The sequence below is a fragment of the Oncorhynchus kisutch genome, linkage group LG7 (assembly GCF_002021735.2).
Source record: "Oncorhynchus kisutch isolate 150728-3 linkage group LG7, Okis_V2, whole genome shotgun sequence".
In the NCBI taxonomy this organism is placed as follows: domain Eukaryota; kingdom Metazoa; phylum Chordata; class Actinopteri; order Salmoniformes; family Salmonidae; genus Oncorhynchus; species Oncorhynchus kisutch.
The window spans coordinates 56,176,706-56,191,578 of record NC_034180.2 but is presented as its reverse complement, the minus strand read 5'-3'; the positions used below and the strand labels follow the sequence as shown (position 1 = coordinate 56,191,578).

At 46.9% G+C, this 14,873-nt stretch overlaps 2 protein-coding genes across 8 annotated transcripts in view; both read left to right on the top strand.

Annotated features, from left to right (window-relative positions):
* The window catches only part of LOC109882006 (attractin), a 715,620-nt gene that overhangs the window by 387,201 nt on the left and 313,546 nt on the right, over positions 1–14,873 (top strand). The gene's annotated exons all lie outside the window — the stretch shown is intronic.
* rab11fip5a (RAB11 family interacting protein 5a (class I)) overlaps positions 1–14,873 on the top strand; it is a 93,707-nt gene that overhangs the window by 54,326 nt on the left and 24,508 nt on the right. For all 3 annotated transcript variants that reach the window (XM_031829400.1, XM_031829399.1, XM_031829401.1), the window contains exon 3: positions 416–920. In XM_031829400.1, the coding sequence (XP_031685260.1) occupies positions 416–920 (505 nt within the window). The remainder of the gene's footprint in view (positions 1–415; positions 921–14,873) is intronic.

Genomic DNA, 14,873 nt, shown 5'->3' with positions numbered 1-14,873 from the left:
CACTCCACTACCACTCCACTATCCCATCCCCCATCTACCACTCCACTACCACTCCACTATCCCATCCCCCATCTACCACTCCACTACCACTCCACTATCCCATCCCCCATCTACCACTCCACTACCACTCCACTATCCCATCCCCATCTACCACTCCACTACCACTCCACTATCCCATCCCCCATCTACCACTCCACTACCACTCCACTATCCCATCCCCCATCTACCACTCCACTACCACTCCACTATCCCATCTACCACCCCACTTCCACTCCACTACCACTCCACTATCCCATCCCCATCCCCCTACTTTAATTGTTTTATTGCATACATTGTTGCTCTTTGCTTGACTTTTCCTGTCATGAAAAGACATGCTATTCAAGCACTAGCATCTCTCTCTCTTTCCCCTCCACAGATCATACGGCAGAGTCGTCTCCCAAGCTGGCCTCCTATACATGTGAGTTCACTGACGAGTCTGGAGAGATCAACATCCCTGTGCCTCAGCCTGTCTGCATCAATGGAAGCCATGTGTACAACACCACCTTGGACCCTTGCCCGGGGAACCCTGTAGTACCCTTAGATCCTCTAGCCCTGGTGAAGAAGAACCTGCCTCTGTCCCAATCCCTCCAGAACCTCAACCAGCGGAGAGAGGAGCTCCCTGTCCTCCTCCCTAAAGGTCCCGCTGCGGATGGCCGGCGCTGGTCCTTTGACAAGGCAGGGAAGGAGGAGAAGGTGGCCATCGCAGCGGCCCTGGAGCAGGCTGGCCAAGGGATGGGCGAGGGGGCCAGGGAGGAGTCAGACAGAGACAGCCGGAGCAGGAACTGTCTGGATGAGTCTGAACAGGCCTCGAACTCTGACTCTGGCCCAGGCGAGAAACACAAAGGATGGTTTGGATCAAAGGACAACCATAACAAACCCAGGTGAGAAAGAATGACCACTACTGGGTGTTAACAGGTTAGAACGCAGGGTGACATAGAGACGCTCAGAAAGATACGTGGCCTCCACTGACTATATTATAGATGACAGCTGGTTTGTCTCAAAGATGTCCACCACAACCCAGGATACGTTTGTGTCATGTTGCTTGAAAACCAGAGGATTTAAATCGTATGATGTGTAAGGGATGGTTAGCCTTATTAGACCGTTGACAACTGGTTGAAGTGCCAGAGGTTTCTACACAGGGCAGGTTGGAGTCATTGAGTCATGTTGAAGTGCCAGAGGTTTCTACACAGGGCAGGTTGGAGTCATTGAGTCATGTTGAAGTGCCAGAGGTTTCTACACAGGGCAGGTTGGAGTCATTGAGTCATGTTGTTGAAGTGCCAGAGGTTTCTACACAGGGCAGGTTGGAGTCATTGAGTCATGTTGTTGAAGTGCCAGAGGTTTCTACACAGGGCAGGTTGGAGTCATTGAGTCATGTTGTTGAAGTGCCAGAGGTTTCTACACAGGGCAGGTTGGAGTCATTGAGTCATGTTGAAGTGCCAGAGGTTTCTACACAGGGCAGGTTGTAGTCATTGAGTCATGTTGAAGTGCCAGAGGTTTCTACACAGGGCAGGTTGGAGTCATTGAGTCATGTTGAAGTGCCAGAGGTTTCTACACAGGGCAGGTTGGAGTCATTGAGTCATGTTGAAGTGCCAGAGGTTTCTACACAGGGCAGGTTAGAATCATTGAGTCATGTTGAAGTGCCAGAGGTTTCTACACAGGGCAGGTTGGAGTCATTGAGTCATGTTGTTGAAGTGCCAGAGGTTTCTACACAGGGCAGGTTGGAGTCATTGAGTCATGTTGTTGAAGTGCCAGAGGTTTCTACACAGGGCAGGTTGGAGTCATTGAGTCATGTTGTTGAAGTGCCAGAGGTTTCTACACAGGGCAGGTTGGAGTCATTGAGTCATGTTGAAGTGCCAGAGGTTTCTACACAGGGCAGGTTGTAGTCATTGAGTCATGTTGAAGTGCCAGAGGTTTCTACACAGGGCAGGTTGGAGTCATTGAGTCATGCTGTTGAAGTGCCAGAGGTTTCTACACAGGGCAGGTTGCAGTCATTGAGTCATGTTGTTGAAGTGCCAGAGGTTTCTACACAGGGCAGGTTGGAGTCATTGAGTCATGTTGAAGTGCCAGAGGTTTCTACACAGGGCAGTTTGGAGTCATTGAGTCATGTTGAAGTGCCAGAGGTTTCTACACAGGGCAGGTTGGAGTCATTGAGTCATGTTGAAGTGCCAGAGGTTTCTACACAGGGCAGGTTGGAGTCATTGAGTCATGTTGAAGTGCCAGAGGTTTCTACACAGGGCAGGTTGGAGTCATTGAGTCATGTTGAAGTGCCAGAGGTTTCTACACAGGGCAGGTTGGAGTCATTGAGTCATGTTGAAGTGCCAGAGGTTTCTACACAGGGCAGGTTAGAGTCATTGAGTCATGTTGAAGTGCCAGAGGTTTCTACACAGGGCAGGTTGGAGTCATTGAGTCATGTTGAAGTGCCAGAGGTTTCTACACAGGGCAGGTTGGAGTCATTGAGTCATGTTGAAGTGCAAGAGGTTTCTACACAGGGCAGGTTGGAGTCATTGAGTCATGTTGAAGTGCCAGAGGTTTCTACACAGGGCAGGTTGGAGTTAGTAACCATGTTTCCATCCACAGTTTTAATGCTAGCAGTCATACCATATAAAAATAAATCATGACCGAAACAGAAAGTTTTTGGTACAATTTTATAAATGCAGACGGATCAAAATTAATTATGCGAGAAATGGCGGTGGAAATGCCTTTATGCACAAATATTGAAGTTAACTTCGAAGTTCTGTAAAGTTTCAGCATGATAAGGCACAACCATGTCACAAGGATCTGTACACAATCCCTGGAAGCTGAAAATGTCCCAGTTCTTCCTTGGCCTGCATACTCACCAGACATGTCACCAATTGAGCATGTTTGGGATGCTCTGGATCGATCTGTATGACAGCGTGTTCCAGTTCCTGCCAATATCCAGCAACTTCACACAGCCATTGAAGAGGAGTGGGACAACATTCCACAGGCCACAATCAACAGCCTGATCAACTCTATGTGATGGAGAAGTGTTGCGCTGCATGAGGCAAATGGTGGTCACACCAGAGACTGACTGGTTCTGATCCACGCCCCTACCTTTCTTTATGTGTGATGACTGATTACAGATGTGCATCTGTAATGTGAAATCCATAGATTAGAGCCTAATGAATTTCTTTCAATTTACTGATTTCCTTCTATGAACTGTAACTTAGTAAAATATTTGAAGTTGTTGCATATTGAGCTGATGTTTTTGTTCAGTGTGAAAATCTGTTGCTGATGGAGCTCATGAGCTGGGCCTCTCTGAGCTGGGCCTCTCTGAGCTGGGTCTGTCTGAGCCGGGCCTCTCTGAGATGGGCCTCTCTGAACTGGGCCTCTCTGAGCTGGATCCATCTAAACTGGTATGTGTCTATGGTGTATGTAGAGGGAGACATTACTGAGTACCACTCTCCATGTTTTCAAGCATAGTGGTGGCTGCATCATGTTATGGGTATGCTTGTAATAGTTAAGGACAGGAACAATTCTAGAGGAAAACCTGGTTCAGTCTGCTTTCCACCAGACACTGGGAGATGAATTCACCTTTCAGCAGTCCACCTGTGGTAAATTCAATTGATTGGACATGATTTGGAAAGGCACACACTTGTCTATATAAGGTCCCACAGTTGACAGTGCATGTCAGAGCAAATACCAAGCCATGAGGTCGAAGGAATTGTCCGTAGAGCTCCGAGACAGGATTGTGTCGAGGCACAGATCTGGGGAAGGGTACCAATACATTTCTGCAGCGTTGAAGTTCCAAGAACCCCGTGGCCTCCATCATTCTGAAATGGAAGAAGTTTGGAACCACCAAGACTCTTCCTAGAGCTGGCCACCCGGGCCAAAAATGAGATCATCCTGTATCAAATTGTCAATACATTTTCTAAAAACATGTTTTTTTACTTTGTCATTATGTGGTTTTGTGTGTAGATGGTAGGAAGAAAATGATATATAATCCATTTTGAATTCAGGTTGTAACACAACGACATGTGAAATAAGTCAAGAGGTATGAATACTTTCTGAAGGCACTAACCAGTGCCCACAAGTATTTGTGACATTTGGATACTGCCTGTTGCACTTTCTTTGGTTACACGCCTGTGGTTGGTGTTTAGTGTGGCAGTAGGGTTGTGCTGTGGTGGAGAGAGGACCCGAGTTTACCTCATCCCCTGTTTCTGGTTGGATATCCTGCTTTGCTCATTGTTGGGACATCAGGTTTGTGTTTGTGCGGTGTTAGCAGTGAGAGATCGTTGGGGTTAGCGTGGATTGGCTACCTGGACTCTTGTCTTCTTCTCTGGTAGGTTTAGTGACGTCCCGTATGACACACGTTTGGCAGTGTTAGCTCATTCTTATTTTTGTGTGGTGACCGTGGCTGGAGCAGTTGTCTCGGGAGCACATCCGTGGCTCAGAGGGGTAACCACCTGGGAGCTTTGTCTGTGACAGTGAGCAAATACCCACTGCCAGTAACTGTCTGAAGACTAGGGTTGAGCTAGTAATAGGTCTTGGAGAAGCTACCCACCACCAGTAACTGTCTGAAGACTAGGGTTGAGCTAGTAATAGGTCTTGGGGAAGCTCCCCACCACCAGTAACTGTCTGAAGACTAGGGTTGAGCTAGTAATAGGTCTTGTTGAAGCTACCCACCGCAGTAACTGTCTGAAGACTAGGGTTGAGCTAGTAATAGGTCTTGGAGAAGCTACCCACCACCAGTAACTTTCTGAAGACTAGGGTTGAGCTAGTAATAGGTCTTGGAGAAGCTACCCACCGCCAGTAACTGTCTGAAGACTAGGGTTGCGCTAGTAATAGGTCTTGGAGAAGCTACCCACCACCAGTAACTGTCTGAAGACTAGGGTTGAGCTAGTAATAGGTCTAGGGAGAAGCTACCCACCACCAGTAACTGTCTGAAGACTAGGGTTGAGCTAGTAATAGGTCTTGGAGAAGCTACCCACCACCAGTAACTGTCTGAAGACTAGGGTTGAGCTAGTTATAGGTCTTGGGGAAGCTACCCACCACCAGTAACTGTCTGAAGACTAGGGTTGAGCTAGTAATAGGTCTTGGAGAAGCTACCCACCGCCGGTAACTGTCTGAAGACTAGGGTTGAGCTAGTAATAGGTCTTGGAGAAGCTACCCACCGCCAGTAACTGTCTGAAGACTAGGGTTGAGCTATTAATAGGTCTTGTTGAAGCTACCCACCGCCAGTAACTGTCTGAAGACTAGGGTTGAGCTAGTAATAGGTCTTGAGGAAGCTACCCACCGCAGTAACTGTCTGAAGACTAGGGTTGAGCTAGTAATAGGTCTAGGGAGAAGCTACCCACCACCAGTAACTGTCTGAAGACTAGGGTTGAGCTAGTAATAGGTCTTGGAGAAGCTACCCACCACCAGTAACTGTCTGAAGACTAGGGTTGAGCTAGTAATAGGTCTTGGGGAAGCTACCCACCGCCAGTAACTGTCTGAAGACTAGGGTTGAGCTAGTAATAGGTCTTGAGGAAGCTAGACCACCGACAGTAACTGTCTGAAGACGAGGGTTGAGCTAGTAATAGCTCTTGGAGAAGCTACCCACCGCCAGTAACTGTCTGAAGACTAGGGTTCAGCTAGTAATAGGTCTTGGAGAAGCTACCCACCACCAGTAACTGTCTGAAGACTAGGGTTGAGCTAGTAATAGGTCTTGGGGAAGCTACCCACCACCAGTAACTGTCTGAAGACTAGGGTTGAGCTAGTAATAGGTCTTGGAGAAGCTACCCACCGCCGGTAACTGTCTGAAGACTAGGGTTGAGCTAGTAATAGGTCTTGGAGAAGCTACCCACCGCCAGTAACTGTCTGAAGACTAGGGTTGAGCTATTAATAGGTCTTGTTGAAGCTACCCACCGCCAGTAACTGTCTGAAGACTAGGGTTGAGCTAGTAATAGGTCTTGAGGAAGCTACCCACCGCAGTAACTGTCTGAAGACTAGGGTTGAGCTAGTAATAGGTCTAGGGAGAAGCTACCCACCACCAGTAACTGTCTGAAGACTAGGGTTGAGCTAGTAATAGGTCTTGGAGAAGCTACCCACCACCAGTAACTGTCTGAAGACTAGGGTTGAGCTAGTAATAGGTCTTGGGGAAGCTACCCACCGCAGTAACTGTCTGAAGACTAGGGTTGAGCTAGTAATAGGTCTTGGAGAAGCTACCCACCACCAGTAACTGTCTGAAGACTAGGGTTGAGCTAGTAATAGGTCTTGGGGAAGCTACCCACCGCCGGTAACTGTCTGAAGACTAGGGTTGAGCTAGTAATAGGTCTTGGGGAAGCTACCCACCGCCAGTAACTGTCTGAAGACTAGGGTTGAGCTAGTAATAGGTCTTGGGGAAGCTACCCACCACCAGTAACTGTCTGAAGACTAGGGTTGAGCTAGTAATAGGTCTTGGGGAAGCTACCCGCCGCCAGTAACTGTCTGAAGACTAGGGTTGAGCTAGTAATAGGTCTTGGGGAAGCTACCCACCGCCAGTAACTGTCTGAAGACTAGGGTTGAGCTAGTAATAGGTCTTGAGGAAGCTAGACCAACGACAGTAACTGTCTGAAGACTAGGGTTGAGCTAGTAATAGGTCTTGGAGAAGCTACCCACCGCCGGTAACTGTCTGAAGACTAGGGTTGAGCTAGTAATAGGTCTTGGAGAAGCTACCTACCGCCGGTAACTGTCTGAAGACTAGGGTTGAGCTAGTAATAGGTCTTGGGGAAGCTAACCACCAACAGTAACTGTCTGAAGACTAGGGTTGAGCTAGTAATAGGTCTTGAGGAAGCTACCCACCACCGGTAACTGTCTGAAGACTAGGGTTGAGCTAGTAATAGGTCTTGGAGAAGCTACCCACCGCCGGTAACTGTCTGAAGGCTAGGGTTGAGCTAGTAATAGGTCTTGGAGAAGCTACCCACCGCCAGTAACTGTCTGAAGACGAGGGTTGAGCTAGTAATAGGTCTAGGGAGAAGCTACCCACCACCAGTAACTGTCTGAAGACTAGGGTTGAGCTAGTAATAGGTCTTGGAGAAGCTACCCACCACCAGTAACTGTCTGAAGACTAGGGTTGAGCTAGTAATAGGTCTTGGGGAAGCTACCCACCGCCAGTAACTGTCTGAAGACTAGGGTTGAGCTAGTAATAGGTCTTGAGGAAGCTAGACCACCGACAGTAACTGTCTGAAGACGAGGGTTGAGCTAGTAATAGCTCTTGGAGAAGCTACCCACCGCCAGTAACTGTCTGAAGACTAGGGTTCAGCTAGTAATAGGTCTTGGAGAAGCTACCCACCACCAGTAACTGTCTGAAGACTAGGGTTGAGCTAGTAATAGGTCTTGGGGAAGCTACCCACCACCAGTAACTGTCTGAAGACTAGGGTTGAGCTAGTAATAGGTCTTGGAGAAGCTACCCACCGCCGGTAACTGTCTGAAGACTAGGGTTGAGCTAGTAATAGGTCTTGGAGAAGCTACCCACCGCCAGTAACTGTCTGAAGACTAGGGTTGAGCTATTAATAGGTCTTGTTGAAGCTACCCACCGCCAGTAACTGTCTGAAGACTAGGGTTGAGCTAGTAATAGGTCTTGAGGAAGCTACCCACCGCAGTAACTGTCTGAAGACTAGGGTTGAGCTAGTAATAGGTCTAGGGAGAAGCTACCCACCACCAGTAACTGTCTGAAGACTAGGGTTGAGCTAGTAATAGGTCTTGGAGAAGCTACCCACCACCAGTAACTGTCTGAAGACTAGGGTTGAGCTAGTAATAGGTCTTGGGGAAGCTACCCACCGCAGTAACTGTCTGAAGACTAGGGTTGAGCTAGTAATAGGTCTTGGAGAAGCTACCCACCACCAGTAACTGTCTGAAGACTAGGGTTGAGCTAGTAATAGGTCTTGGGGAAGCTACCCACCGCCGGTAACTGTCTGAAGACTAGGGTTGAGCTAGTAATAGGTCTTGGGGAAGCTACCCACCGCCAGTAACTGTCTGAAGACTAGGGTTGAGCTAGTAATAGGTCTTGGGGAAGCTACCCACCACCAGTAACTGTCTGAAGACTAGGGTTGAGCTAGTAATAGGTCTTGGGGAAGCTACCCGCCGCCAGTAACTGTCTGAAGACTAGGGTTGAGCTAGTAATAGGTCTTGGGGAAGCTACCCACCGCCAGTAACTGTCTGAAGACTAGGGTTGAGCTAGTAATAGGTCTTGAGGAAGCTAGACCAACGACAGTAACTGTCTGAAGACTAGGGTTGAGCTAGTAATAGGTCTTGGAGAAGCTACCCACCGCCGGTAACTGTCTGAAGACTAGGGTTGAGCTAGTAATAGGTCTTGGAGAAGCTACCTACCGCCGGTAACTGTCTGAAGACTAGGGTTGAGCTAGTAATAGGTCTTGGGGAAGCTAACCACCAACAGTAACTGTCTGAAGACTAGGGTTGAGCTAGTAATAGGTCTTGAGGAAGCTACCCACCACCGGTAACTGTCTGAAGACTAGGGTTGAGCTAGTAATAGGTCTTGGAGAAGCTACCCACCGCCGGTAACTGTCTGAAGGCTAGGGTTGAGCTAGTAATAGGTCTTGGAGAAGCTACCCACCGCCAGTAACTGTCTGAAGACGAGGGTTGAGCTAGTAATAGGTCTTGGGGAAGCTACCCACCACCAGTAACTGTCTGAAGACTAGGGTTGAGCTAGTAATAGGTCTTGAGGAAGCTCCATTAATTGTTTTTCTCTCCTGTGTGGTTGACACTGTGCTTTTGTTTTCGTCTGGTTTGATGTTCTCAATTGGGGCGAGAGCAGGTTTGACTATGGCTAACTGTTTGACCATGGCTAATATTAAGGAATTCTTCCAAGTCCCGAGGGTTTGCTATACTTAAGACCAATTGTTATGAATTGCGACACATTATAACATTGAGATTGATGATAAACGTCTGAAAGACACAGTTAAGTCCATACTAAAGGCCAACTTGATCGAATCCGGCATTCTAATGGAGTCATTTTCTCCTGGTTTGGCCACATTTCGGTCCACTACAAACACCCCTAATCCTGTCTTCTCTTTTGAACAGCAAAAGGAACTGTTGTTGCTACAACTAGATCATGATAGGTCGAAACAGCAACAAGCCTTGGAAATGGAGTTGGAGGTCAAAAGGTTTAAACAAGAAACGGCGGCAAGCTGACGCTGCAACAAGTCCGTTTTAGATTTGGTCAGCGATGGTAACCTCTCTGACATGTCTCTTAATGACAGTTACGGTGATTTCTCCGGAGGTCGTGCTCAGCTTTCCTTCGACGTAGCTGGAAACTTGAGGCGCCTGCCAAAATTCAGGGAAAAGGAACCAGAGTTTTTTTTTCACTGTTTGAAAGGGTAACAGATTCCAGGAATTGGCCTGACAACGACCGTACGTTGATGTTGCAATGTGTGCTATCTGGGAAAGCACAAGAAGTCTACTCAGCTCTTAGCGTTGCTGATAGACAAAACTATGGCAAAGTTAAAGCTGCTGTGTTGCACGACTAAGTTCAGTTCCTGAAGTGTGTCACCAGCGGTTTAGAACCTGAAAAAAAACTCACAAACAGACTTATGTTGAGTTTGCACGGGACTTGCACACCCAGTTTAACTGATGGTGCACTTTGTTGGTTGTTCCAACCTACGAGAAATTGTGCAGTTTAGTTGTGCTGGAGCATTTAGAAGATTCTGTCTCTGACCGCCTTGGCACATACATAAATGAGCATAAAGTGCAGACCGTCTCGGAGGCTGCAGTGTTGGCTGATGAATATGTGCTGATGCATAAATATCACTTTGGGGAACCCCGTCTTCACAGTGACTGTCGTAGGGAGAGTTTTGCGACTAAATTCTTTCCTACTGGGCCTAATCTTGTCTCAAGGGTTGACTATTGTTCCCATGTGTAATCCGATCATGGCAAAATCTGCTATTACTGCTGTGGTAAAGGCCATTGGAAAAGTGAATGCCCTGTCCTTAGAGTTAAAGCTAGGCCTTCTGGGATAAATGCGCCCGTAAACCCTACAGCGTTAGCGACACCTGCTTTTACGTTAAGGGATTCAATTGTTCCACCTTTTAGGACCAGTTAAAAGAAACATTGGGTATGGTTGACAGTGCATCTATCCATTCACCGGTCATTACGGAGGGTTACGGAGAGTTACGGAGGGTTACGGAGGGTTACGGAGAGTTACGTATCCCTGATATGTAACCAAGAGAACGTTCCAGTTAAATCCCCGTGAGAAACTGGTGTCTATGCTCCCTCTTTCGTCAGAGACGGATAGGGGACACAGTGTCTCGATCCGAGGGATAGTTTTGCATATTGTGTATGTCCCTTTACACAAACTTGTGCTCTCCACAGATCTGGTACAATGTGACGTCACCATAGGAGTGGCGGTGATTCTAGGAAATGACCTTGCCGGTGGGCGGGTCTGGCGAGATGTATCACCACCTCTCATGGTTTCCTTAGGCCCATCTCAGAGAGGTGCCGGATGAAGGTGCTCAGAGTTTCCCCAAAGTGTTTACTGCTTGTGCCGTGACTCGTGCAATGAGTCCGTGTCTGAGTCTGGTGGACCAGCAAGGTGACGGACTATTCTGTAACTTGTGTGCCTGACCTTTCTTTGTCTGTTTCCCGTGGTGACCTGGTAGCAGAACAGCGGGCTGACCCTGCTCTGAAAGGGTTGTTTGAGCAGGTCCTCCCGGCCGATGATGTTCCAAACGTAGTACAGAGATACTACCTAAAGGATCAATTGTTGTTGAGGAAATGGCTGCCTCGTGGTGACTATTTTCTGGGTGACCTTGTCATTCAAATTGTAGTACCATATACCTTCTGTGATATGGTTTTGCAGACGTCTCATGGGGATGTTGCTGGTCACTTAGGTGTTGAGAAGACCCATGGCCATATTCATTTCTTTTGGCCTCGTCTGAAAAGAGCCGTCTCAGCATTTATCAAACTTTGCCATACTTGCCAGTTGACTGGGGAAGCCTAACCAGTTAAAGCCAGCACCTTTGTACCCAATATCAGTAGTAAGCCAAACCTTTGAGCATTTAACTATTGAATGTGTAGGCCCATTGCCTCATTCCAAACCGGTAGTATTTAACTATTGAATGTGTAGGCCCATTGCCTCATTCCAAACCGGTAGTATTTAACTGTTGAATGTGTAGGCCCATTGCCTCATTCCAAACCGGTAGTATTTAACTATTGAATGTGTAGGCCCATTGCCTCATTCCAAACCGGTAGTATTTAACTATTGAATGTGTAGGCCCATTGCCTCATTCCAAACCGGTAGTATTTAACTGTTGAATGTGTAGGCCCATTGCCTCATTCCAAACCGGTAGTATTTAACTATTGAATGTGTAGGCCCATTGCCTCATTCCAAACCGGTAGTATTTAACTGTTGAATGTGTAGGCCCATTGCCTCATTCCAAACCGGTAGTATTTAACTATTGAATGTGTAGGCCCATTGCCTCATTCCAAACCGGTAGTATTTAACTGTTGACGGTGATGTGCCCAGCAACCCGTTATCCAGCTGCTTATCCTCTCTGTACCATAACAACCATGCCCGTTGTTAGGGCATTGACTCAGTTTATTTCTGGTTCCATCTTCACTTCTCACATGTTTGCACAGGTGTTAACGCCAACTTCGCATCAGACACAATCTTGCGACCGCATATCATACACAGAGTCAGGGAGCCATGGAGCGGTTCCATCAGATCTTGAAGTCGTTGTTGCCTGGTTACTGGATTGAGTTGGACCATGACTGGAAGGACGCTCTTGGCCTGATCTGGGCTCTACAACACTTTGGGTGTAGTGCCTCTAGTTGTATATACTGATCACAACCCACGCACTTTTTTACGCTCTACGCTTTATGGGTGGTGGTGTGACCGTCCCTCCCTGCTCTGTCTACTGTGTTTTGCTGTGCTTACTTCCTGCAGCAGATTGGTGGGCGGAGTAGGAGAGGTGGGCGGAGTAGGAGAGGTGGGCGGAGTAGGAGAGGTGGGCGGAGTTGGGAGGGTGGGCAGTGCTGATGGGGTACACCTGTGGGATAAAGCCACTGTTTCCCCATTCAGCAAGAGATTCCTCTCTCCATGCATACAGGTACCTTTTGGTTGTTTGGTTGTGGAGTTGGCAGTTGACACCTAATTTACTGACCTTCATGCCTCATCTGATTATTGTTGTGAGTGTTTACTTTATTTATAGAGGAAATTAATTTAGTTATTCCTTTATTCAGTGTTTCCCATTGGTACAATCTTGAGACCGGTTGTAACAGACCCCCACCACTGAAATCTCCTCATATGCTTCATATCAATCCTCTGTAGAAAGCTGATCTGGGGTCAGGTCCCCTCCCTCTCCATATAAGGTACTGATCCCATAATATCGTCACTCTGAGACTGTGGATATGTCCCCTGGTTTCATAATGGGCTTGAAGCCTACTTCCTGTACACTGAGCATTATGGCTCCAGATCACAGAAATGGAATGTTATTCCTTTTCATGCTCTGTTCTCTCTGTGGGTTTTTTTGAACTTTGAACTGAAGAATAGCATGTTTTATGGTTGATAAATACTTTCCTAAACCTAAATAATCTATTTTGGTGCTGAGACGGAGACAACTATGCACATTTGATTTATTTTTTACTTTTATTTCTCTTTTATTTAACTAGGCAAGTCAGTTAAGAACAAATTCGTATTTACAATGACGCCCTACAAAAAGGCAAAAGGCCTCCTGTGGGGACGGGGGCTGGGATTAAAAAATAAATCAATCAATAAATACAATGAAAATACAGGACAAAACACACATCACAACAAGAGAGACATCACAACAAGAGAGACGACACATCACAACAAGAGAGACGACACATCACAACAAGAGAGACGACACATCACAACAAGAGAGACGACACATCACAACAAGAGAGACGACACATCACAACAAGAGAGACGACACATCACAACAAGAGAGACGACACATCACAACAAGAGAGACGACACATCACAACAAGAGAGACGACACATCACAACAAGAGAGACGACACATCACAACAAGAGAGACGACACATCACAACAAGAGAGACGACACATCACAACAAGAGAGACGACACATCACAACAAGAGAGACGACACATCACTACATAGAGACGACACATCACAACAAGAGAGACGACACATCACAACAAGAGAGACGACACATCACAACAAGAGAGACGACACATCACAACAAGAGAGACGACACATCACAACAAGAGAGACATCACAACAAGAGAGACGACACATCACAACAAGAGAGACGACACATCACAACAAGAGAGACGACACATCACAACAAGAGAGACGACACATCACAACAAGAGAGACGACACATCACAACAAGAGAGACGACACATCACAACAAGAGAGACGACACATCACAACAAGAGAGACGACACATCACAACAAGAGAGACGACACATCACAACAAGAGAGACGACACATCACAACAAGAGAGACGACACATCACAACAGAGAGACGACACAACACTACATAAAGAGAGACGACACATCACAACAAGAGAGACGACACATCACAACAAGAGAGACGACACATCACTACATAAAGAGAGACGACACATCACAACAAGAGAGACGACACATCACAACAAGAGAGACGACACATCACAACAAGAGAGACGACACATCACAACAAGAGAGACGACACATCACAACAAGAGAGACGACACATCACAACAAGAGAGACGACACATCACAACAAGAGAGACGACACAACACTACATAAAGAGAGACGACACATCACAACAAGAGAGACGACACATCACAACAAGAGAGACGACACATCACAACAAGAGAGACGACACATCACTACATAAAGAGAGACGACACATCACAACAAGAGAGACGACACATCACAACAAGAGAGACGACACATCACAACAAGAGAGACGACACATCACAACAAGAGAGACGACACATCACAACAAGAGAGACGACACAACACTACATAAAGAGAGACGACACATCACAACAAGAGAGACGACACATCACAACAAGAGAGACGACACAACACTACATAAAGAGAGACGACACGTCACAACAAGAGAGACGACACATCACAACAAGAGAGACGACACATCACAACAAGAGAGACGACACATCACAACAAGAGAGACGACACATCACAACAAGAGAGACGACACATCACAACAAGAGAGACGACACATCACAACAAGAGAGACGACACAACACAACAAGAGAGACGACACAACACTACATAGAGAGAGACGACACATCACAACAAGAGAGACGACACATCACAACAAGAGAGACGACACATCACAACAAGAGAGACGACACAACACTACATAAAGAGAGACGACACAACACAACAAGAGAGACGACACAACACTACATAAAGAGAGACGACACATCACAACAAGAGAGACGACACATCACAACAAGAGAGGACGACACAACACTACAAGAGAGACGACACATCACAACAAGAGAGACGACACATCACAACAAGAGAGACGACACATCACAACAAGAGAGACGACACATCACAACAAGAGAGACGACACATCACAACAAGAGAGACGACACATCACAACAAGAGAGACGACACATCACAACAAGAGAGACGACACAAACACTACATAAAGAGAGACGACACATCACAACAAGAGAGACGACACATCACAACAAGAGAGACGACACATCACAACAAGAGAGACGACACATCACTACATAAAGAGAGACGACACATCACAACAAGAGAGACGACACATCACAACAAGAGAGACGACACATCACAACAAGAGAGACGACACATCACAACAAGAGAGACGACACATCACAACAAGAGAGACGACACAACACTACATAAAGAGAGACGACACAT